The sequence below is a fragment of the Heptranchias perlo genome, chromosome 3 (assembly GCF_035084215.1).
Source record: "Heptranchias perlo isolate sHepPer1 chromosome 3, sHepPer1.hap1, whole genome shotgun sequence".
Classification (NCBI taxonomy): domain Eukaryota; kingdom Metazoa; phylum Chordata; class Chondrichthyes; order Hexanchiformes; family Hexanchidae; genus Heptranchias; species Heptranchias perlo.
In genome coordinates this window covers 48,858,635-48,883,888 of record NC_090327.1, presented here as the reverse complement: position 1 = coordinate 48,883,888, position 25,254 = coordinate 48,858,635, and the positions used below count along the sequence as shown (strand labels likewise).

General features: G+C 42.6%; 1 protein-coding gene and 1 long non-coding RNA gene across 12 annotated transcripts in view; one reads left to right on the top strand and one right to left on the bottom strand.

Moving 5' to 3' along the window:
• Positions 1-25,254, top strand: part of LOC137313599 (RNA-binding Raly-like protein) — a 669,041-nt gene that overhangs the window by 490,657 nt on the left and 153,130 nt on the right. For all 8 annotated transcript variants that reach the window (XM_067979539.1, XM_067979538.1, XM_067979543.1 and 5 more), the window contains one exon: positions 2,602-2,677. In XM_067979539.1, the coding sequence (XP_067835640.1) occupies positions 2,602-2,677 (76 nt within the window). The remainder of the gene's footprint in view (positions 1-2,601; positions 2,678-25,254) is intronic.
• The window catches only part of LOC137313685 (uncharacterized), a 46,134-nt gene that overhangs the window by 20,591 nt on the left and 289 nt on the right, over positions 1-25,254 (bottom strand). For 3 of the 4 annotated variants that reach the window (XR_010961047.1, XR_010961045.1, XR_010961048.1), the window contains exons 2-3: positions 14,212-14,376; positions 5,990-6,048 (exon numbers count right to left, since the gene is read on the bottom strand). This is a non-coding gene — a long non-coding RNA (uncharacterized lncRNA). Of the gene's footprint in view, positions 1-5,989; positions 6,049-14,211; positions 14,377-24,849; positions 25,030-25,254 lie in introns of those variants that run through there. The other variant, XR_010961046.1, reaches the window with a different exon arrangement.

Genomic DNA, 25,254 nt, shown 5'->3' with positions numbered 1-25,254 from the left:
TTGCGTATTTTCTAGAATATTCTAATACACAAAATTGGCAGTGAAAAAGTAATTAAATTACAATATTAAATTACTTTTTTTTTCCAGCAGTGTTCACTAGAGAGAAGAATTTTTACAGTAGACCCAGTATTCTAGATGATTTTGAAATCAATGCAGCAGAGGTACTTGATAAATTAAAAGGATTTAAGACTAACTGATCTCCATAGGCCTGATGGCATTCATACAGTTCGAAAGGAAATGAAAGCAAATTTTCAGAACATAGCTGTCATCATGAAGGAACCATTTGGAACTTGAGATTCCGCAGAGCTGGAAGCAAACAAGAGTATTAAAAGAATGGAATCTATTCTAAAGAGTAGGCTGGGGGCCCATCTATGCAGCAGTGAATTGCCGAAATAGCCAGTGTTGATTTAGACGAGAAAATTCTACGTGACAAACCTCCTTATTTGAGAATACTACAAATAGATTTATATTGACTTTGAGAAAGCTTTTAAAAGGCTTCACATTAAAGGCTCAATTTTAAACTAAAAGCTACAGAAAATCAGGGTGACATTTGAAATTGAGAAGAAGTTGGTCACAAAACCAGGTAACTGAGGGTATTAATGACATGTATAGGGGCTGAATTTCCGCAAGGGTTCTCCTGTTAATTCGCAATAGCTTCCATTGAAGAGCTGCAGAAACCTCAGAGAAACGGGGTAAACTCACTCTCAGAATGTCAGGCTTTAGATGAGGTGTTGAATGGAATCCTTCAGGGGTCAGTGCTTGGACCCATGTTGTCTGTATTCTATTATTAATGACCTAGATATTGAAAGCAAATGTAAGCTTGTCAGATCTGCTGATGACACTAAAACAGGGGGAGCAGCAGAGGTAGAGGATGCAGTGAAAGATTTGCAGAAGGACTTCAGATATGCAACTGACAAAAGTAAATTTAACACTAATAAATGTGGTTTGTACATTGATCGAAAAAATGTGTACGCAATGAATGAAATTGATTTGCCATAGGGAGACTTAGGAAGTGGCCTGGAAGTAATTTTATATCCATCTTTTTCAATGCTTAGACCATATTGAAAAGCAATTAATAAGCTAATAGAGTACATATCTCCATGCTAAAGATTTACAGTCCAAGGGCAGACTCTGCTTGGAGTACTGTATTTAATTCTGGCCAATCAGCCACAAAAAAGCATACTTGTTTAATCTTCCCTTCTCCCTCCCTAAAACCTTTTTCCTTATTTTTATTTATATAATTCTTAAATAAAAATGTTCTTTCCCTTACTTTGTGCTGTGGATTTTTAATTCTTGCTGAAACAAATTTGCCTTGTCCAGACCTGGCTGTGAGACTGATTCTGGGTGCAATGTCTGACGTCAGCATCAAAGCAGGCCCTAAATGTACGCCTCACACTCTGGTGCAGGTATCCGTCCCATTAAAAACGGGAAAAAAAATCTCCCTGCAGGCGTTACATTAAATCTCCAACTTTATGGGTAAGAAATTATTTGATTGGATTTGTGGTGCTTGCTAGTTTTTCAATGTTAGCTTTGAAAAAGGTTGAGGGATTACTTGTTCCTCATTGACACCATTTGCTTCTTTAGATTATTTCACATTTAGTCAATCAGATATTCAATTGCTAACTTAACAAATAGATGATTATTTGAGCCATGTTACACTTTGGAGGGCTGATGTTCTGAGGTCTGACATCTCTCAAACAGTACTTTCAGGTGTGATGCCTTTTAAAGATGTAATGCTATTGGGCCAAAGACCCAATGGACCCACTGTGCTGGCGCAAGTAAGCACAGTGGAACCCACAGCTGCCCAAATTGAATGGAGTGTAACCTAGCCGAGAAACAGAGCAGCACACAGCCTGTTGTGGAAAATGTGCTGTTGAGCAACTGTGCTAAGTAGGTACCATGGTGATTTAATTTTCAAGTATGGTGGTGGTAGGGGTGGGGTTAATAATTTCCCAGGTGTCTAATAATGTGAATGTGTTGCCATAATGATTTGGTCCTTAGCTAGTGGATTTTTTCTTTGGGTTGATGAAGCACTTGAGATGAATCACCTAAAATAATTACCAGTAGCCCATTGGGATCTGGAGCTTGATTATGTCAGGCGTAGCCTTAAGACAATTATTGCAGAAAGTATTAATCGACTGACTGGCCCATAAAATATCTAACAGTGTGTCTTTAATCTTCTTACGATGTCAGGAGTGGAGTGTATATCACCAACACTATACATAGCCTGACATACCTACAGAATGGAAACAATGGAAGAAGATGGACACCAAGTCACATAGACCAAAATATTAAATTAATTGATTTACTTTGTTAAAGACGGAGTAGGAGGAAATCTGCCTAGGAAACTTCTCTGAGTGTGAATCAATCAAAGTAAGAGATGGTGGCAGCTTAAGTATCACTGCTTGAGGGCAGATTAGCTATTATATGACATGACTACAATTAGGATGCATACACTTAGCATTTAATAATGATGTGGGTTTACTCTGATGTATTCTAAACTTGTCAGTATATAAAGAGATGTAACATGTAATATTTTGTCAAGAATTTAATGTAAATATATCATGCGGTCATTAAGATGATTAGTATCCTTTCTTTCAGATATCAATATGGCAGGTGAACCCAAGCCTTACAGGCCCAAATCTGGAACCAAGAGACCTCTGTGTGCCCTGTATGGGTAAGTGCTCATCAGTGTCATGCCATCATAATCAATACATCATGCAGAGAACAAGAATTATTTGCAGTGTGGAATATATATATATGTTATTGTTCACCAAACTTGTGTCATTCAAAAATATGGAAAAGATCTTCCAAAGTTTGTGTGAATTTTGCACTTTTTATATAAATAGACTCTTCCCATCAGATCTAACAACATGATTGTGAAGTCATTTAAAATAAATTAAAGGTCATTTTTGTCAGTATAAATAGCAAATATGAGTGGAGTTCTGTTAGATTACTATAGGGTGTTACTGTGAGATAGGCTATGTTTTTAAACTGGTTTAAATTTATTGCATTTTTGCCTACGATTTAACATTTCTTTCTGGTCTCTATTACACTCTAAATTTGCTTTAAAAAATCCCTTTGGTTTCAGCAAATACTTTTTTGTATTTATATCAATTACACTAAAAATCAAAATCTATGTAATCTACCTTTTTGGAAACAAAATTGTTACTTTTATATAACCACCATTTTGCCTAGCCATCTGAGATTTTCCGACCCTCCCCATGTCCACCAGATTTGTAAAAAAAAAACTATTGGCATAATAGGATTCAACTGGAATCAACTCCACCAGAGACAGTTGCTCTGAAATTCTGTCCCGATTCAAGGTTGGACAATGGATAGATAATCCGCCTGCAACTGGAATTCGGGGAAGAGTCCGATTCCGCTCAGATGCCACTCCTTTGTTTTGGTACAGTGTGGGCCATGGGTCGGTCTAAAGCCTGACCTCACCCACCCCCTCATCAAGGAGGTGTGTTTGGGGGGGGTTCCCAGACTAGCTGGGAATCTTTCCTTTAAATGTCTCCACACCTTACCGAGACTGTGCCTTCAGGCAGAATGGCTCCTTTTGGTGCAGGTGCCAAGGACCCATCACAATCATGTAAATGAGCTCTTTCCCGGAGCCACAGCCTTCTGCAATGGCAGACGGAAGCTCTGTTCCACCACTCTTCTACCAATGAGTGGCCCCTGCATAATTTCAGGACCAGTGTTGTCACAAAATTGGTCCTAGTGATTGGTAGGAGCACAAAAAGACTTGAGAGAAATTAAATAAATATAAGATAGCCATTAATAGATCAAATAAAGAATTCAGGAGGAATGTCAGATATTTCCATGAAAGAGTTGGCATGCCAATGACCCCCCTCCCCACCCACTGGCAACATGTGCCATAGTATGTGGCCTCTAGGGGAAGATGGGAACCCTAGATATGGATTTAGTGGCACGGATACCCACTGTTGGCATGATAATTAAGGGACTTCCTCCTGACCTGGCGAATTTTGGCAGGGTCAGTGCCGGAGCAGAAATAGAAATTTCAACAATTTTTACAAAGGTGGGTAATTTAATTAGAAAGTACTTCCTCCAAATGTTCTCTTCTGGTTTAAATTCACCATAAAAGTAATAGCATTAACGTGCAGTACCTGCTTAGAAATTTTCATTTTTATACATATTACCAATGCATTTGTCAACCTAAAGTTTATGTGCAAAGTATACTGAAATATTTAATTCAGTAACAGTCTGGTATGACAGCATTATGAAGGGAATACTAACAATAAATTCAATATTAAAAGGAACTCCATTTTCATTAACGTTGTTTGTGCCTTACTGTTCTGATGAATTTATGTTCGTACATTGTTCAGCTCTGCAATGCTGCTAGCACCAGAGACTATAAAAAGACTTTGTAGCTCTTTGAAGAATAGCGGATACCCAGCATTGCTTTGTTCTTAAGCTCTTATGAAGCAATTATAGACAGAAATCTCTTGTTTGAAGAACTGTCTGCACAGTGATATCCCAGCAAAACTGCGCATGACATGATTACAAAGGAAGGTTCTTCCTTCAGGAAGTTAGCTGATTCCTGTTTGTTTGTTTGGCTCATCAAATATAATCACAATCATGGTCTTTCAGTGCATCCATGATCACATAGTGATTACTATACTTAAACTTAACTCAAAATGTCTATGTAGTGACTTCCATTTCCCAGATTGTTCTGAAAATCTTTATAAATTCCAGTAACTAAAACTTAATATAATTCCATTATTCCAGCATAATTTAATTTTTCTGGAATTTGACTGCTGCCTCTCCATTTTCGGTCCTTCTAATAGTGAAGGCACTGTTGTCCATCCATTGATTTTTGAATAACCTAAGAATTGCCTGCTGGGGTTGTGATTACCTAATAATGCAAATGATGGTTTCACTCAAAGCACCACATGAACCGCTAAGAATTTTACTGCCTTAATATCCAACTGGTATGTAACCATAGGCGGTGGTTTTATACAGATCTATGCCCGCTTTCTAGGCATTTCTCACAATTCCTATATCCTGCGGCAGCCCAGCATTCCCCCTCTCTTTGACAAGGAGCAACAGATGATAGGCTGGCTGCTAGGAGACTAAGGATATCACCTCCTCCAGATTTGGACTGCTGATGCCACTCTGAAGCCCATGGAAGCTTGTGGGGATCAGATACAAGAGTCGCAGCTCAACCAGTGCAATCTTTAAACAGTGATTCTGCTGCCTGGACCAATTTGGTGGTTACATGTTCCTAGAACAAAGCCCTGAGAGAGTTTTGAGAATAGTGGAGGTGGTGTGCTGCCTCCTGCATAACCTTGCCATGCAATGGGGAAAGCTACTGTTGCTGACAGATGAAGAGGATCATCCAGCACATGAAGAGGAGGAAGCTGATGAGCCGGAGGGCGCAGCTGCAGCTGCAGCAGCTGGCCTGCAGCCAGAGCTGTATAACCAACAACTCATTAACATTGCCTTTCCTAAACTGCTCCTTCCCCCACCAACATCATACCCCCACCCCATTCCCACCCAGAACAATCATCTGAACCAGCCCATCCATCCTCCAATGAAGAACTTCCACTGCACTGACCATCATTCATATACATGCTACCTGACTTCGCCGAGTCTACATTGGTATTGAGAATTGACTATTTGAGCAATCGCATGCATAACTCAAATCTTTCCACTCCATAGCTTAGCATGTCTGAGCTCCAACATTTCTATTAGTGTTTGAACCCTTTGCTAGGAGTGCACGAGTGATTTATTTCAGTTGTCCAAATATGCGCTTAACTGATGCGCTGAGGGCCAGTTCTTTGATAACCTGCTGTGACCTATAATTCTTTCACTTGATAGATAGAAAAATTATTTTTAATAAATTGTGACTCAAGCACCACAGTGAGTTTAATATATAGATGGATTGTAATAAATATTTATGGCACAAAATCTGATTTCTTTTCATAGCATTAACATTGGAAGCATTTGGTAAATCATGTACCTGGTATTGCTGTAGTTTTGGTTCACACATTTTGTTTTCATGATACTGAGTTCAGAATCCTGGAAGAGAGGATGTATTAGAATATTTATGTGCACAGGACAAGGATTCTACTATCCACATCAATTAATTTACTGTTATTCTAATAGCTTCACACACAGCTGAATTATTGATGCCAGCTAATTAAAATGCCTCTGGAAACAAGAAGAAAAAAATGACAGTAGTTATTATTTTGGTAAAGGTATTTTTCTGGATCATATGTATTGCAAAAGGAGATTATAATACATATATACAATAGCCACAACAAGGAAATATATGTTTAGATGGTTGTATGATGTTTTCCGCTGTATGTGTCATTAATTCCCTGCCTTGTCCATTTCACTCTACTATGCAATTTAACACAAAACATCTCTCTCATATATTTGCACTTCTATGTGCCAGATATAATTTAATTCCAAAGTAATTTTGCTAATATCTATTTGTTTAGTCAGGTATTCTGTATAATAAAGTGAATGGGAACTTAGAATTCTATGCACTTCATTTGAAGAAACTGCTTCTCTGCTGCCCCATTTACCAGAGATAACAGTTAAGCATGGATTATCACTGCTTGGGACTCCTGATCACCCCCTGTAGCCCACTCCAAAACCCCTCCCAGGACTTTACTGGGGCCGCTGCCGGTGAGACAGGTTGCCCAAAATTGAAGCCTTTGCTTGTGAGAGCTGCCTGTGGAGGTGCGACCAGTGCCGGCAGCACGTGCTGAGTATGCTGATGAGGCTTGAGGATCAATTTCCATCGATTCTCGTGCCTCTTGGTTCAGCTGCGTGCTGGTCTCGCAGCGCTGAGTCTGGGCCCGAAAACAGACCCATACCAAAATCTACCCCTTTGTATTGGTTTTCTATTCAGCAAGATATGTGCACTCTGAGCATGGAGTCCTGTCTGCCAGAACCACATATCCATAAACTGTGGGCATACTCACCATGATTTTGCATCCATGAAAATTGATGGATGCATTGCCTGAAATTTTACTTCCAAGAACCCCGAGACTGAATACTTGGGTATCCTCCTCAAAGCCTCTTTCCGGATTGAAAAGTTCTTAATGACTAGCCTCTGTTTCCTACTTTTAAGCCAATGATATAACTAGCATCGTCTCCTTACCATAGTTATTAATCGCCAAAGTGGAAGTTTGTCAATAGTTCTGTGAAAATCCAAATTTTTAATAACAACTACCAATCCCTTGTCCACCATGTCAGTAATATCTCCAAATAAATGGCAACTAGTTATTGAAGCAGAACCTTCCCTTGCTGAACTCATTCTGATTCTTCAGAACATCTCAATAAGCTTATATCGCTTTCTCACTGCATTATTTTAGCTGAGGTGTTGACCCGTTTGTTTTAAATGGATTGACATCTCTGTTAAAATAGCAGAGGAATTTGGCACGAGTGTATCAAGTGTCTGTATGATGAACATTGCCAACAGTAATTTCTACCCTTATCCCTTAAAACTATTTAAAAGCTGTTAAATGTTAGGTTTACAGCTTGCACATACTTTTCTTGATCCTCTTTTTTATAGAACAGAATTCTATTAGTCACTTTCCAATCTTCTGAATTTAGTAAACCTACAAAGATTTCACTTCAATTATATTCCCCTCTTTTTTTTAAGATGGTGAGACGTTTCTTTACGTAGAGAGTTGTTAGAGTATGGAATAATATGTTACAAGGAGTAGTTGAGACAGAGGTCATTGCATGTTTTAAGGGAAAAGTGGATAAACATTTGAATAGTGGGAAGATACAAGGCTGCAGGGGAAGTGGGAATAGTTTTGGATTACTGTAGAAAACTTTGTGGTTCTATGTTAGCTATTTGTTATCTGGAGCAGGTACTTTTGACTATTTTAAAAGCATCTAACATTTTACATTCATAATATGTCATTATTTGCATATTGTCCAGAAATTTTTGGAAATCTGAATTCAGATTAAACAAGACATTTTATGAAGGAACTGTTTGTTTAACAACTTTGCTGTTGCTTTGTATTTGAGTTTTCACTTCCCACTATAATTTTTAAGTGGACCAATAATTTCTTTCACCTTTTTATTTACTGCACACATATTTGATCTAGGCATCTTTTGAGTGTTGGATAGAGAAGCCTCAAGTGTTTAATGATAGAGATGATGAACTCCTGAAATGCCCAGTGGGCGAGGAATGGAGCATCAATCAGCCAAGCCTGCAGATGGAAGGGAAGCCAATCTAAGGATATAACTTTTTTTTATTCATTCATGGGATGTGGGCATCGCTGGCAAGGCCGGCATTTATTGACCATCCCTAATTGCCCTTCAGAAGGTGGTGGTGAGCTGCCTTCTTGAACCATTGCAGTCCGTGTGCTGACTGTTCTCTCTCAGTGCTGTTAGGAAAGGAGTTCCAGGATTTTGACCCAGCGACGATGAAGGAACGGCGATATATTTCCAAGTCGGGATGGTGTGTGACTTGAAGGGGAATGTGCAGGTGGTGTTGTTCCCATATGCCTGCTGCTCTTGTCCTTCTAGGTGGTAGAGGTCGCGGGTTTGGGAGGTGCTGTCGAAGAAGGCTTGGCGAGTTTCTGCAGTGCATCCTGTGGATGGTACACACTGCAGCCACTGTGCGCCGGTGGTGAAGGGAGTGAATGTTTAGGGTGGAGGATGGGGTGCCAATCAAGCGGGCTGCTTTGTCTTGGATGGTGTCGAGCTTCTTGAGTGTTGTTGGAGCTGCACTCATCCAAGCAAGTGGAGAGTATTTCATCACACTCCTGACTTGTGCCTTGTATATGGTGGAAAGGCTTTGGGGAGTCAGGAGGTGAGTCACTCACCACAGAATACCCAGCCTCTGACCTGCTCTCGTAGCCACAGTATTTATGTGGCTGGTCCAGTTAAGTTTCTGGTCAATGGTGACCCCCAGGATGTTGATGGTGGGGGATTCGGCGATGGTAATGCCGTTGAATGTCAAGGGGAGGTGGTTAGATTCTCTCTTGTTGGAGATGGTCATTGCCTGGCACTTATCTGGCGTGAATGTTACTTGCCACTTATGAGCCCAAGCCTGGATGTTATCCAGGTCTTGCTGCATGAGGGCACGGACTGCTTCATTATTTGAGGGGTTGCGAATGGAACTGAACACTGTGCAATCATCAGCGAACATCCCCATTTCTGACCTTATGGAGGGAAGGTCATTGATGAAGCAGCTGAAGATGGTTGGGCCTAGGACACTGCCCTGAGGAACTCCTGCAGCAATGTCCTGGGGCTGAGATGATTGGCCTCCAACAACCACTACCATCTTCCTTTGTGCTAGGTATGACTCCAGCCACTGGAGAGTTTTCCCCCTGATTCCCATTGACTTCAATTTTACTTGGGCTCCTTGGTGCCACGCTCAGTCAAATGCTGCCTTGATGTCAAGGGCAGTCACTCTCACCTCACCTCTGGAATTCAACTCTTTTGTCCATGTTTGGACCAAGGCTGTAATGAGTTCTGGAGCCGAGTGCTCCTGGCGGAACCCAAACTGAGCATCGGTGAGCGGGTTATTGGTGAGTAAGTGCCGCTTGATAGCACTGTCGACGACACCTTCCATCACTTTGCTGATGATTGAGAGTAGACTGATGGGGCAGTAATTGGCCGGATTGGATTTGTCCTGCTTTTTGTGGACAGGACATACGTGGGCAATTTTCCACATTGTTGGGTAGATGCCAGCTGTACTGGAACAGCTTGGCTAGAGGCGCAGCTAGTTCTGGAGCACAAGTCTTCAGTACTACAGCCGGGATGTTGTCTGGGCCCATAGCCTTTGCTGTATCCAGTGCACTCAGCCGTTTCTTGATATCACGTGGAGTGAATCGAATTGGCTGAAGACTGGCTTCTGTGATGGTGGGGATATCGGGAGGAGGCCGAGATGGATCATCCACACGGCACTTCTGGCTGAAGATGGTTGCAAACGCTTCAGCCTTGTCTTTTGCACGCAAGTGCTGGACTCCGCCATCATTGAGGATGGGGATGTTTGCAGAACCTCCTCCTCCCGTTAGTTGTTTAATTGTCCACCACCATTCACGACTGGATGTGGCAGGACTGCAGAGCTTTGATCTGATCCATAGGTTGTGGAATCACTTAGCTCTGTCTGTAGCATGTTGCTTCCACTGTTTAGCATGCATGTAGTCCTGTGTTGTAGCTTCACCAGGTTGGCACCTCATTTTTAGGTACGCCTGGTGCTGCTCCTGGCATGCTCTTCTACACTCCTCATTGAACCAGGGTTGATCCCCTGGCTTGTTGGTAATGGTGGAGTGAGGAATATGCCGGGCCATGAGGTTACAGATTGTGCTGGAATACAATTCTGCTGCTGCTGATTGCCCACAGCGCCTCATGGTTGCCCAGTTTTGAGCTGCTGCATCTGTTCCGAATCTATCCCATTTAGCATGATGGTAGTCCCACCAAACATGTTGGATGGTGTCCTCAGTACGAAGACGGGACTTCGTCTCCACGAGGACTGTGCGGTAGTCACTCCTACCAATACTGTCATGGACAGATGCATTTGCGATAGGTTGATTGGTGAGGACGAGGTCAAGTAAGTTTTTCCCTCGTGTTGGTTCGCTAACCACCTGCCGCAGGCCCAGCCTGGCAGCTATGTCCTTCAGGACTCGGCCAGCTCGGTCAGTAGTGGTGCTACCGAGCCATTCTTGGTGATGGACATTGAAGTCCCCCACCCAGAGTACATTCTGTGCCCTTGCTACCCTCAGTGCTTCCTCCAAGTGGTGTTCAACATGGAGGAGGACTGATTCATCAGCTGAGGGAGGGCGGTAGGTGGTAATCAGCAGGAGGTTTTGTGGCCCATGTTTGACCTGATGCCATAAGATTTCATGGGGTCCAGAGTCAATGTTGAGGACTCCCAGGGCCACTGCCTCCTGACTGTATATCACTGTACCGCCACCTCTGGTCGGTCAGTCCCGCCGGTGGGACAGGACATACCCAGGGATGGTGATGGAAGAGTCTGGGACGTTGGCTGAAAGGTATGATTCTGTGAGTATGGCTATGTCAGGCTGTTGCCTGACTCGTCTGTGGGACAGCTCTCCCAATTTTGGCACGAGTGAGGAGGACTTTGCAGGGTCGACTGGGCTTGGTTTGCCTTTGTCGTGTCCGGTGCCTAGTGGTCCGTCCGGTTTTATTCTTATTGTGACTTTTTTTTAAGCGAGATTTTACAACTGAGTGGCTTAGTAGGCCATTTCAGAGGGCAATTAAGAATCAACCACATTGCTGTGAGTCTGGAGTCACATATCGGCCAGACCGGGTAAGGACAGCAGGGTTCCTTCCCTAAAGGACATTATTGAACCAGATGGGTTTTTACGACAATCCGGTAGTTTCGTGGCCACCATTGCTGATACTAGTATTTTAATTCCAGATTTTATTTAATTAATTGAATTTAAATTCCCCAGATGCCATGGCGGGATTTGAACTCATGACTCCGGATTATTAGTCCAGTAACATAACCACTATGCTACCGTACCCAAGTCAATACATATGCCACTGACTGATTATTTAATATATGGTGAACACTCGGGCTCTGAAAATTCACAGCCATTCTGCCAGACTCTTAGCCTTGATTATGAGTATCCAAGACGGCCTTCTGGAGATGCAACCTAGAGTAATTGGAGCCACTACAGCCGTTTGAAAACTTAATGAGAGCTGCAGCAGGGCTGCAATAAGCAGGATCAAAGGGGCCTTTTGAAAAATAACACACAAATTTGCAGTGAGGCTGAAAGAAGGGGGGAGGGTGAAAGAAGACTTTTTAAAAACAAAATTTATGCACACCTGGAGGGGGCTGATGACACCACCAGTCTTGAACAGAAGACCGGGCTTGGAGCGAGTAGTTCTGACACCTGAGGTACTCATGCTGCCATTGGAATATAAACTCGGAGCTAGAGCCAGCTGGAAGAAACATATCCAATGGTACAAAATAGAGAGCTGGAGTGTGGCCAGAAGAAGTGGACCTGATAGAACAATTGGGAAAAAAAATTGTGCGCACCACAAGGACTAGAAGAAGTCAGGCTTCAGCACTCACCTTCAAAGCAGGACTGTGGCTGATGCTTCTGGAGCTGAATTGCAGCAGTTTGGGACATTGGGCAGCCATATCACACTGCTGTTCTGTTCAGTGGCATTCTGACTTAGCCATCAGTCACCTTTTTGGTACACCTACGGGCAACCCATTGGTTGATACTATAGATGATTCCTTGCAAGGAGGCGGAGGCAAAATAGTTGAGGGAGGAGCTGAACTTGACTCCCCTATTGGTCAAGTTGGCTGCAAGTATCCTTGCAGCAGATGGCACAGTTGTGAAACTGCCTCCATACTGAACCAAAGCCTATGGAGCTGGTCCCCACTTTCAATGCTAAGTAGATGTGCTTGGGCCTACAGATATGGTTAGTGGCATAATTGCAGGTTCAGGTAGGTTGTCTTGGTGCCTGCTGATCTCCCCGGCATGCCTTCTTTCATCTTGTGCTCTTCAACTATAAAATACTGTCTTTGTTGGTCTTCAAAGCTTGCCTCCATAATTAATTTTAACTTGACTTGCTAACCAACATGGGTGTTGTATTGCTCCTTGAGATCCCATGAAAGTTTTTTTTATAAAAGTGCCTTTTTCGTGTCCCCTTTACTTCACCTGAAACCTTGTAAATGTTTTAATTATTACCTGTTTTCTGATGAATTAGCTGAGAATTTGGCTATTGTAGGTTCCACATAAACATTACATGCTGTTTATTAGTAACAAAAACCATACCAAAAAACTTACTGTAATTTTGAAAATAAAAAAATGTTAAAGATCCTAGTTCTGTATGATTGCATATTGTCATTTTCTTCTTCATATCAAAAGTATCTCAGTGCCCATCTCAGATTTCCCCTGTGTCAATATGCACATTGTTATTCTCATTTATACTGGTGGATCTGTGATTCTTAAGAAAAATACCAATGTGTTGGATCATCAAAACAACCTCTACATAATATTCTTTGGCGGTGAAATTGAACTCTGGCGATAGCACAAAATAGGAAAGAAAATCAGGCAGGGTGTAAAATGGCCTGCCAATTCGCTATTGCCCATTTTGCACTATCTCTGAAGACCAATTTCACCCCCTTTGTATTCTGTATAGTCCCAGGTGTTGCTGCATATCTGTCATTAAAATTGGATTCTAAGATTTGAAGTCAATATTATCATGGGATTGCACACAATCCTCAGACAAAAGCAGAACAAGGTTTTAAATAATGCCGATATTTGCTTCTTTTCATAGTTATCCAGATGGAAGACCTAGGGCTATGTTTGCCTCTGCTGAAAAAAAAATTGGGAGAATAATCCACTTTTCTTTTGTTATTTTTGACCCACGAACAAAATCACTTAAATATGCGCATTCTGAGAAGGAACAAAATAAAGCAATCATGTTGCACTTCTTAAACAGCACTTAAAAGCTAAAAACTTCTCTAATCTGGCTGTGGAATGTGCAATTTTTGTGTGAAATGGCTCCACAAAAATTGAGAAAACCTTGATTCATCCAAGGTCGTCAATTTAGGACCTTCATAGATAAGATCCTAATATTGTCAAGTGATGTTTTTATTTGCTAGATGGGGAAGATTTTCTTGCGTATATAAGAAAAATATATAAAAGTCACATTGAACATAAATGTATTTGTTTGACCAAAAATTACAAATTAATGTGACAGGCATTTATGTACTGATAATGCCACAAATACGTGCAATTTTTTTAAAATTGTGGTTCCTATAAAACCTGTTGTTTCTCTTGTACTGCTAGAAATCTGTTGCCATTTTTATCCATGTTAAATATCCAAAATGCAATTTAGCTTAAGGATTTACGTTACTGGAAAACTGAATAACTACACTATCTTGGATTCAAGTGATTGCTACAATCAATCTCGAAACCAACAGGAACCTGCAAATTCTGACAGCAATGGATCCCTCTTCAGATTCCAACATTCAAAGGTTTAGAATCCTGAACCTGCATATTAAGCTGCATGGGCGAAATCATGTAACTTCTCTCTTCATATTAACTATTCCACTAAATCATCACATAAATGTAACTGAGGAATTAGTCCCCTCTGTGGAAGGCAGCAGGTCAGAATTGAGTTGTGTGGGTTGTAATAATGAATAAAAATCTCGAGATTCGCTCAATTACCTTTGGGAGTCAGGGAGAAATTTCATCGAGCTTTATCTTCTGCCAGACTCACCTGTGGTTGATTGCCACCTGAAGGAGTTTGTGTGGGCTGGGTAGAGTCCACAATAGGGCAAAGTGTTCATGATCTGTGGAGGAATAGCTTGATGAACCAAATGACCTTCTCTCGTTCCATATTTTTTTAATGTTCTTCATATGAAAAACATTGTAGAGATTCAACCTATGACATCAGTGAGAGCAGAAGAAGTAATGTAAGTATGACAACAATGCTATAGGCTGGGTTTGTCAGTATTGCATCAGATCTTCTAAAACTAAAAAGATTACCATACCAAACAATAAAGTTCAACAGGCACCAAGGAGTGTAATTTCCTCATGGTGTGAACCATTATGAGAAAGATGAAGCGGTGAAGAATCATAGAATCATAGAATCATAGAAGTTACAACATGGAAACAGGCCCTTCGGCCCAACATGTCCATGTCGCCCAGTTTATACCACTAAGCTAGTCCCAATTGCCTGCACTTGGCCCATATCCCTCTATAGATAGAATGTTGATATTTTTCAAAAAAATTCTGAAAATTGCATTATTTTTACCTAAATAATAGGATGAATATGAAGTACTAAATTGTATTTTCTTTGTGTGTTAAGAGTATACTCTCAACACAGTAAAACATATCTGTGGAAAACTTCTGCAGGGAATGCACACACTGTAAATCACCTTGTTGAGCAAATAATTCATCGTTATCTGATTCCACAATATATTGTATGAAATCATTGACTTGCATAAAGTCATACACTTTAATAAGCAATGTTATGTAATAGGTCATGTTCTTTGGCTCTGTCCAATATAACTATGCTCTTGCATTCATTCATTTAGGTGATCAAGGCCACAGAAAAAAGAGCTTATTTACTGTACTGTGCATTTCACTGTTTAAGGTTAACGAGTTATCTAATCAGTACATTTTAGCAATAGTAACAATTTATTTCTACACAAAGCTTTAGATTTAAGGGTAATTTTCAGACTTTGTGCTGCCAGTGGGGAATCTCATCCACCAGCAGTGTGTATTGGAAAATTGGGCCCATGCAGCACACAATTTTCTGACCATTAATTTTGACCAGGGATGAGGGCTTACAGTTATGGAGAAACTTGAAAAGTGAAGGTTTATTTTTTTACCACACTGAGAAGGTTAAGAGCTAACCTGATAAAGGCCTTCAAGATTATGAGGATTTAATAATGATTGATTTTTTTCCACTGGTTGGCAAGATAGTAGGAAGAAGGCACAAATTTAAGATAATCATGAAAGAATTCAAAGGGCAGGGAATTTAGAAAAAAATTCTTTACACAGAGGTGGAATAGATTGTGAAATGCTGATGGTTTAAAGGTGCTTTCACTAAACCCCCCCCCCCCCACAATCCCTCTTCTGTGTTGTTTCCTGTAAATTGTTCCCATTTATACTCTCAATGTTTGTTTTCCTTTCTCTGTGCCATATTTTTGCATTTTTCTATATTATGTGGGCTCTTTCACTTTTTGGCCCAGTCTCTCAACCAGATTTAAGCTTTCTAGCATGGTCAGTTTTGTCTTCCTAGAATCATAGAATCATAGAAGTTTACAACATGGAAACAGGCCCTTCGGCCCAACATGTCCATGTCGCCCAGTTTATACCACTACGCTAGTCCCAATTGCCTGCACTTGGCCCATATCCCTCTATACCCATCTTACCCATGTAACTGTCCAAATGCTTTTTAAAAGACAAAATTGTACCCGCCTCCACTACTGCCTCTGGCAGCTCGTTCCAGACACTCACCACCCTTTGAGTGAAAAAATTGCCCCTCTGGACCCTTTTGTATCTCTCCCCTCTCACCTTAAATCTATGCCCCCTCGTTATAGACTCCCCTACCTTTGGGAAAAGATTTTGACTATCTACCTTATCTATGCCCCTCATTATTTTATAGACTTCTATAAGATCACCCCTAAACCTCCTACTTTCCAGGGAAAAAAGTCTCAGTCTATCCAACCTCTCCCTATAAGTCAAACCATCAAGTCCCGGTAGCATCCTAGTAAATCTTTTCTGCACTCTTTCTAGTTTAATAATATCCTTTCTATAATAGGGTGACCAGAACTGTACACAGTATTCCAAGTGTGGCCTTACTAATGTCTTGTACAACTTCAACAAGACATCCCAACTCCTGTATTCAATGTTCTGACCAATGAAACCAAGCATGCTGAATGCCTTCTTCACCACCCTATCCACCTGTGACTCCACTTTCAAGGAGCTATGAACCTGTACTCCTAGATCTCTTTGTTCTATAACTCTCCCCAACGCCCTACCATTAACGGAGTAGGTCCTGGCCCGATTCGATCGACCAAAATGCATCACCTCACATTTATCTAAATTAAACTCCATCTGCCATTCATTGGCCCACTGGCCCAATTTATCAAGATCCCGTTGCAATCCTAGAATTCCTTCTTCACTGTCCACAATGCCACCAATCTTGGTGTCATCTGCAAACTTACTAACCATGCCTCCTAAATTCTAATCCAAATCATTAATATAAATAACAAATAACAGCGGACCCAGCACCGATCCCTGAGGCACACCGCTGGTCACAGGCCTCCAGTTTGAAAAACAACCCTCAACAAGCACCCTCTGTCTTCTGTCGTCAATCCAATTTTGTATCCAATTGGCTACCTCACCAATGAGATTTAACCTTATGTAACAACCTACCATGCGGTACCTTGTCAAAGGCTTTGCTAAAGTCCATGTAGACCATGTCTACTGCACAGCCCTCATCTATCTTCTTGGTTACCCCTTCAAAAAACTCAATCAAATTCGTGAGACATGATTTTCCACTCACAAAACCTGCCTCTCCAAACGCCTGTAGATCCTGTCTCTCAGAATACCCTCTAACAACTTACCCACTACAGATGTCAGGCTCACCAGTCTGTAGTTCCCAGGCTTTTCCCTGCCGCCCTTCTTAAACAAAGGCACAACATTTGCTACCCTCCAATCTTCAGGCACCTCACCTGTAGCTGGCGATGATTCAAATATCTCTGCTAGGGGACCCGCAATTTCCTCCCTAACCTCCCATAACGTTCAAGGGATACATTTCATCAGGTCCCGGAGATTTATCTACCTTGATGCGCGTTAAGACTTCCAGCACCTCCCTCTCTGTAAAACTTTCTGAGGTCGATTTTTAACCCTATCTACATGGGGGAAACCGGGTGGGTGGACAGTTTTAAAAACAAGTAGTTTACTTATCCTTTCAGTTGGCGACATTTCCGATATCCTGCAAGGTTCTGCAGGCAGATGAGGAGGCGGGAAGCCTCATAAATTTGATGCAAATCAAGGTCCTGTTACATCAACAGGACTCCGATACAACTTTAACCGGAGCCTGAGTGGGGAAGCCACTGTGACTGCAGCTGGTCTAAAGACAGAAGAGGCCCTTCTGGTAAGTCTAAAACTTTCACTCCTCCTGATCCCACAAGGAAAATCGTAGGCTCCTTTGCCCTAGACCCTACCCACCCGCGAGACCCTCATGACACCCCCTCCTCGCCCTGTACCTGGAATCCAGCTGGCCGCTTGATTTTCGCCTGCCAACAACCACTCTGTGCCCTCTTCCTGCCCGGAATGGGCGGGAAGTGAATCAGCAGCAATTAAATGAGGACCAGTGGTTAAAATTGCTGTGGCCTCCTACTTCCTCTGCCAGACGGAAATCAACTCAAACTATCAAATATTAAAAAGCTTAGTGTCTAAAACAGGTAGGTGCTTCAGTCGTCCAGCAATAGGCCCCTTCAAAGGTGGCAGCATCCGGAACATTGGCCGGTAAGCCATTTTTTGAGCCACTACTGCCCTGTTTACACTGGGAAGCCCCAGTTAAAATCTAACCCTTTGTCTCAATAGCCACTTGTGGTAAAACATTCCATGTTCTAACAACCTGTGTGAAAAGATTTTTTTTCTAACTTTCCCTCTCATTTTTCTTGTGACAGTGTTTGTCTTCTCTCTCTCAAAACTTTCATAATTTTCGAAACTCTTAGATTTCCTCTTCACCTACTCTGTTGTTCCAGTGAAAAAACTCCAATTGTTCGAGCCTTTCTTCATAACTATAATCTCTCATTCCTTCTGTCATTCTAGTGAATCTTCACTGTACTCTTTCCATGACTCCAATCGTGTTCCTATAATGTATTGCCAAGAACTGCATGTATAAGGTGCTTATTTTATTCCATCATTGTTTAGTTCTCAAGCACCAGATTTCCTAATATTGAACATTCATATATTCGGACAGGCTATCAAGAGGAGGTGGCATGCAGAGACAAAGCATTTTCTCAAAGGGGAAGGCGTATAAGAGCATATTACCTGGCCTCTTTGTTATGGGAATGGGGCCACAAACAGAGAGGAAAATTTCTAATGCTCAGGGAAATTCATTACTACAATATAATCTTTTCGCAGTAAACATATTTACTGCTTCTATAGCAGTGTTACAGTGTAGATTGATGCTAGTATTGCCCATGGTAACTGAACAGCACATTGTGCTGTTTTTTTAAAAAATATGCTCAGTACAGTTGATTGGTTCCTATGTTTTTGTCACTTTTAATCTGGAAGATATTTATTTTACAAGGCAGAATAGATGAAAAATTTTAAAGAGGAAAATGAAAGAAACACATTAAAATAAGAAAATTAAGTACAGAATGCAAAGCAGTCTATAGGGTGTGATTATGAAAATAATTCACACTTTTTTTATTTGGATAGGGCAGGGGAGTGGGACTAGCTGGATCGCTCTTGCATAGAGCCGGTGCAGACTCGATGGGCCGAATGGCCTCCTTCCGTGCTGCAACCCTTCTATGATTCTACGGTAATCTATAATGAACCGCCATGTGCTGTATAGTTGTATATTATTAACAGACAAGCAAAAAAAAAATGAGCAGGTTGGGCCAATTCATTAGTGAATCTGTAGAGTGGCACTTGCTCCGAAGATCTATCGAGGAGTGAGTGGAATATAGAGGTCAATGGCACTGCTCTTGTATCATGATCAGATATTTAATGTATATTCTGGACAATTCAGTGGAAGCTTCCCTTAAAACTACTTACTGTGTTGCATCAAATTTTTATTCGGTCATCCTCCTGTCAGAACACACTTGTGTGTCAGTTTTAGCAATCTTCTGGGCATCCATGCCTATGTTATATTATGTATGTTAAAATAGATTTAGAAAAAAATGCAACTCCAAAAAGAATATGGACTGGATTCTCTAATTTGGAGTAGAGTAGCAGCAGGATGGAACTTTCACCTGCCCATCCTGACCTCGACCAATTTCCTGGATGATGGGTTCATTTGGCCTACAGAGCAGGCTCCTTGTGGGATTTCTGCTACCAATAGGAAGGCAGCCTGCCAGTGCCAAATAGGGAAATGAGGCAATGCTACAGCAGGACTATCACTGCATCACCAGAAGAGGTGGCGAAGGACCTTTTGAAAGGGGCAGAAAAGCCCAAAGATAAAGAAAGCTCCTGGCATTGTAGACCTTGGTAGAGATTGCAGCCTACAAAAGTTAGTGTATGGGGGCCCTCCTTCTCCATCTTCAAAGTTCAGGGCTTTACTGATGCTACCTGGGCCTAACACCACCTTTCGCAAGGCGGTCCTGGGGAGTCGTGGTGAGAGGCCCAGATGAAAAATCGCTGGGAAGCCGGCCCCACCCCTCACCACTGGCGATGGTCCTGGTAAGGGGGAGGGAAGAGAAATGGAGTTCGAGATAGGGAGGCAGCAGTAGGCCTGGTCACCCAATTTTACCCTGTTTTCCAGGCAGGATTGCAGAAGAAAATCCAAACCTAAAATTTGCACTGTGTGTCAAAGGAGATATTGATAAATGAGGGGAGATTTGAGGTAGGTAGAGGATGGGGAATAAATAAGGTCAGAACATAGAGTAAATCATAAGTGATAAATAAGGTGGGAGTGAGGAGAATGCAGGTATTAACATGAAGTCTGGTCATTTAACATTTATGTCTTTTTGAATTTATGTAGTGAAGGGGTAAATTATCCTTTTTAAAAAAAGCAAGTATTTATTGTGGAAATAAATAAAAAGTTAATAAGAAAGAGCTGCCCACACACAGGCTCATGCCTGACAATCTTATTAGTAAGCCTCCCACACAGGAGGCTGATTTTTAAAAGCAAGCTCTGTATCATTTTTTGTTATTCATTCATGGGATGTGGGCGTCGCTGGTGAGGCCAGCATTTATTGCCCATCCCTAATTGCCCTCGAGAAGGTGGTGGTGAGCCGCCTTCTTGAACCGCTGCAGTCCGTGTGGTGATGGTTTTCCCACAGTGCTGTTAGGAAGGGAGTTCCAGGATTTTGACCCAGCGACGATGAAGGAACGGTGATATATTTCCAAGTCGGGATGGTGTGTGACTTGGAGGGGGACGTGCAGGTGGTGTTGTTCCCATGTGCCTGCTGCTCTTGTCCTTCTAGATGGTAGAGGTCGCGGGTTTGGGAGGTGCTGTCGAAGAAGCCTTGGCGAGTTTCTGCAGTGCATCCTGTGGATGGTACACGCTGCAGCCACTGTGCGCCGGTGGTGAAGGGAGTGAATGTTTAGGGTGGAGAATGGGGCGCCAATCAAGCGGGCTGCTTTATCTTGGATGGTGTCGAGCTTCTTGAGTGTTGTTGGAGCTGCACTCATCCAAGCAAGTGGAGAGTATTCCATCACACTCATGACTTGTGCCTTGTAGATGGTGGAAAGGCTTTGGGGAGTCAGGAGGTGAGTCACTCGCCGCAGAATACCCAGCCTCTGACCTGTTCTCGTAGCCACAGTATTTATATGGCTGATCCAGTTAAGTTTCTGGTCAATGGTGACCCCCAGGATGTTGATGGTGGGGGATTCGGCAATGGTAATGCTGTTGAATGTCAAGGGGAGGTGGTTAGACTCTCTCTTGTTGGAGATGGTTTTGCCTGGCACTTGTCTGGCGCGAATGTTACTTGCCACTTATGAGCCCAAGCCTGGATGTTGTCCAGGTCTTGCTGCATGCGGGCACGGACTGCTTCATTATTTGAGGGGTTGCGAATGGAACTGAACACTGTGCAGTCATCAGCGAACATCCCCATTTCTGACCTTATGATGGAGGGAAGGTCATTGATGAAGCAGCTGAAGATGGTTGGGCCTAGGACACTGCCCTGAGGAACTCCTGCAGCAATGTCCTGGGGCTGAGATGATTGGCCTCCAACAACCACTACCATCTTCCTTTGTGCTAGGTATGACTCCAGCCACTGGAGAGTTTTCCCCCTGATTCCCATTGACTTCAATTTTACTAGGGCTCCTTGGTGCCACACTCGGTCAAATGCTGCCTTGATGTCAAGGGCAGTCACTCTCACCTCACCTCTGGAATTCAGCTCTTTTGTCCATGTTTGGACTAAGGCTGTAATGAGGTCTGGAGCCGAGTGGTCCTGGTGGATCCCAAACTGAGCATCGGTGAGCAGGTTATTGGTGAGTAAGTGCCGCTTGATAGCACTGTCGACGACACCTTCCATCACTTTGCTGATGATTGAGAGTAGACTGATGGGGTGGTAATTGGCCGGATTGGATTTGTCCTGCTTTTTGTGGACAGGACGTACCTGGGCAATTTTCCACATTGTCGGGTAGATGCCAGTGTTGTAGCTGTACTGGAACAGCTTGGCTAGAGGCGCAGCTAGTTCTGGAGCACAAGTCTTCAGCACTACAGTCGGGATGTTGTCGGGGCCCATAGCCTTTGCTGTATCAGTGCACTCAGCCGTTTCTTGATATCACGTGGAGCGAATCGAATTGGCCGAAGACTGGCTTCCGTGATGGTGGGGATATCGGGAGGAGGCCGAGATGGATCATCCACTCGGCACTTCTGGCTGAAGATGGTTGCAAATGCTTCAGCCTTGTCTTTTGCACTCACGTGCTGGACTCCGCCGTCATTGAGGATGGGGATGTTTGCAGAGCCTCCTCCTCCCGTTAGTTCTTTAATTGTCCACCACCATTCACAACTGGATGTGGCAGGACTGCAGAACTTTGATCTGATCCGTTGGTTGTGGAATCGCTTAGCTCTGTCTATAGCATGTTGCTTCCACTGTTTAGCATGCATGTAGTCCTGTGTTGTTGCTTCACCAGGTTGGCACGTCATTTTTTGGTACGCCTGGTGCTGCTCCTGGCATGCTCTTCTACACTCCTCATTGAACCAGGGTTGATCCCCTGGCTTGTTGGTCATGGTAGAGTGAGGAATATGCCGGGCCATGAGGTTACAGATTGTGCTGGAATACAATTCTGCTGCTGCTGATGGCCCACAGCGCCTCATGGATGCCCAGTTTTGAGATGCTAGATCTGTTCTGAATCTATCCCATTTAGCACGGTGGTAGTGCCTCACAACACGTTGGATGGTGTCCTCAGTGCGAAGATGGGACTTCATCTCCACGAGGACTGTGCGGTGGTCACTCCTATCAATACTGTCATGGACAGATGCATTTGCGACAGGTCGATTGGTGAGGACGAGGTCAAGTAAGTTTTTCCCTCGTGTTGGTTCGCTCACCACCTGCCGCAGGCCCAGTCTGGCAGCTATGTACCTTCAGGACTCGGCCAGCTCGGTCAGAAGTGGTGCTGCCGAGCCGCTCTTGGTGATGGACATTGAAGTCCCCCACCCAGAGTACATTTTGTGCCCTTGCTACCCTTAGTGCTTCCTCCAAGTGGTGCTCAACATGGAAGAGGACTGATTTATCAGCTGAGGGAGGACAGTAGGTGGTAATCAGCAGGTGGTTTCCTTGCCCATGTTTGACCTGATTTCATGGGGTCCAGAGTCAATGTTGAGGACTCCCAGGGCCACTCCCTCCTGACTGTATATCACTGTACCGCCACTTCTGTTGGGTCTGTCCTGCCGGTGGGACAGGACATACCCAGGGATGGTGATGGAAGAGTCTGGGACGTTGGCTGAAAGGTATGATTCTGTGAGTATGGCTATGTCAGACTGTTGCTTGACTAGTCTGTGGGACAGCTCTCCCAATTTTGGCACAAGTCCCAGATGTTAGTAAGGAGGACCTTGCAGGGTCGACTGGGCTTGGTGTTTTGCCATTGTCGTGTCCGGTGCCTAGCGGTCCGATGCCGGGTGGTCCGTCCGGTTTTATTCTTATTATGACTTTTCGTAGCGAGATTTTACAACTGAGTGGCTTGCTAGGCCATTTCAGAGGGCAATTAAGAATCAACCACATTGCTGTGGGTCTGGAGTCACATATAGGCCAGACTGGGTAAGGACGGCAGGTTTCCTTCCCTAAAGGACATTAGTGAACCAGATGGGTTTTTACGACAATCCGGTAGTTTCATGGCCATCATTACTGACACTAGTATTTTCATTCCAGATTTTATTTAATTAATTGAATTTAAATTCGCCAGCTGCTGTGGTGGGATTTGAACTCATGACTCTGGATTTTAGTCCAGGCCTCTGGATTATTGGTCCAGTAACATAACCACTATGCTACCGTACCCGGTTTGAAGTGAAAATGTGGAGATATTACTGAAACAGTTTATGAGCTGTCTTGGACTGGAGAAAGTTATATAATTTCCAGCTGTCGACATCAGTGTTACATTTAGCAATTTCAATAATCTTTATTATGCTTTGGCACTCTGACGGTGATTGAGATATCTGACTTTGACCCCGCTCACACTTACGATGTAGTCATTATGTCATTGATTAGAAAGTCAAGTTTGAACTTAATTTCCATGCAAAGATTTTCAAATTATAACATCTGTGCTCTGTGTGTTCCAGAAACTACTTCAGCAATATTTGATGCATGGTGTGGGTGCATTTTGAGAGTGCTGCTCACTCTTTCTCGTTTCAGTTTATGCTATTTTACATTTGACTTTAATGTCATAGTCCAAGTTACAGATTTAACTAACAGGTAAACAATGGTCTGTGGGCTTAGTTGTACAAAAATAAAATTTCAAAAATAATAATGCAATTGAAAAATATATACAAGCTGTGAAATGTCATAATATAGTTAAAGCATTTAACCTGACAATGTATTTTATACTTGCATCTTTAGACTGACAGCAAACCCAGGGAAAAGCATGTCTCCGTATGCCTGATTTTTTTTTTAATTGGGCCAGTTTTTATCTCTGTCATGCCCTTTGTGCCAGTTTACAAAGTGTAATCGACCAAAGGGGCAGAGGGTCCATAACTTAATGGGCCAGAATTTACTGTCAAAACAACGTTCACCGTTATTTATGTGCAAATCGGACGGTAACTTCAGGCGAGGGCAGATGTGCAGTTAAACATGAAAATCAGGAAGTTGCTGTCCGAGATGTGCCGCTGCTCCGTAAATTGTGCGAAAACAGCTTCTCACCGTCTGGCTCCCCATTCAAATACATTGAACAGTTGCTGTATTTGCATGGTAGATGTGAACTAAATTGCCACAGAAAGTTCGGGCTTGTCCTTTTCAGTCTAAGGACCCTTTTTAACGGAGTGATATGCCTTAATTACTGCCAAATGACCTCTCTGGCACTGAAAATTAACTTCTACAAGTGTGAAGTCTCATTCCTTCACATTTTAATTGTTGTTAGAGTTTCTTTTTAAAAAAAAAACTTAAAACATTTTTTAACTTTTTCTTTCTGTCTTTTTTTCTCTCTCTTAATCTAGTATTTCTTTCCCTCTCTTTATTTTGCTTTCTGTACCTGATTTGACATTGAATTCACTATTCAAACTTACATTTCCTGGTTCAGGCTCTGTTGGTCATTAACAGTTCTTCAGTCTGATTGGTTAAGGAGATACACAGGTCCCAGATGCCCTGTAGAGGGCGCCGTGCCGTTTAGATCACTAACTTCCAGCGCGAATGCTCATGGAAAGTATGTGGGCAAGGGCAAGTCTGACGAAAGGCAGGTGCCCCATTCGTTTCCTAACTGCTGTAAATTCTGGCCTGTTATCTTCATCTCATTTGCCACATGACTACATTTCTGCTAGGCTTGGAGGTGGGTTAAAGATGAAACAAGCAGATGATTCACTCTAGTAGTCAATGGCACAGGAGTGACATCGTAACGCCTCCCCCATGTTTTTTGGTTCTTCGATTTACAAGATTATTCAATTTACAATATTACAGTAATAAAGATACTGAAA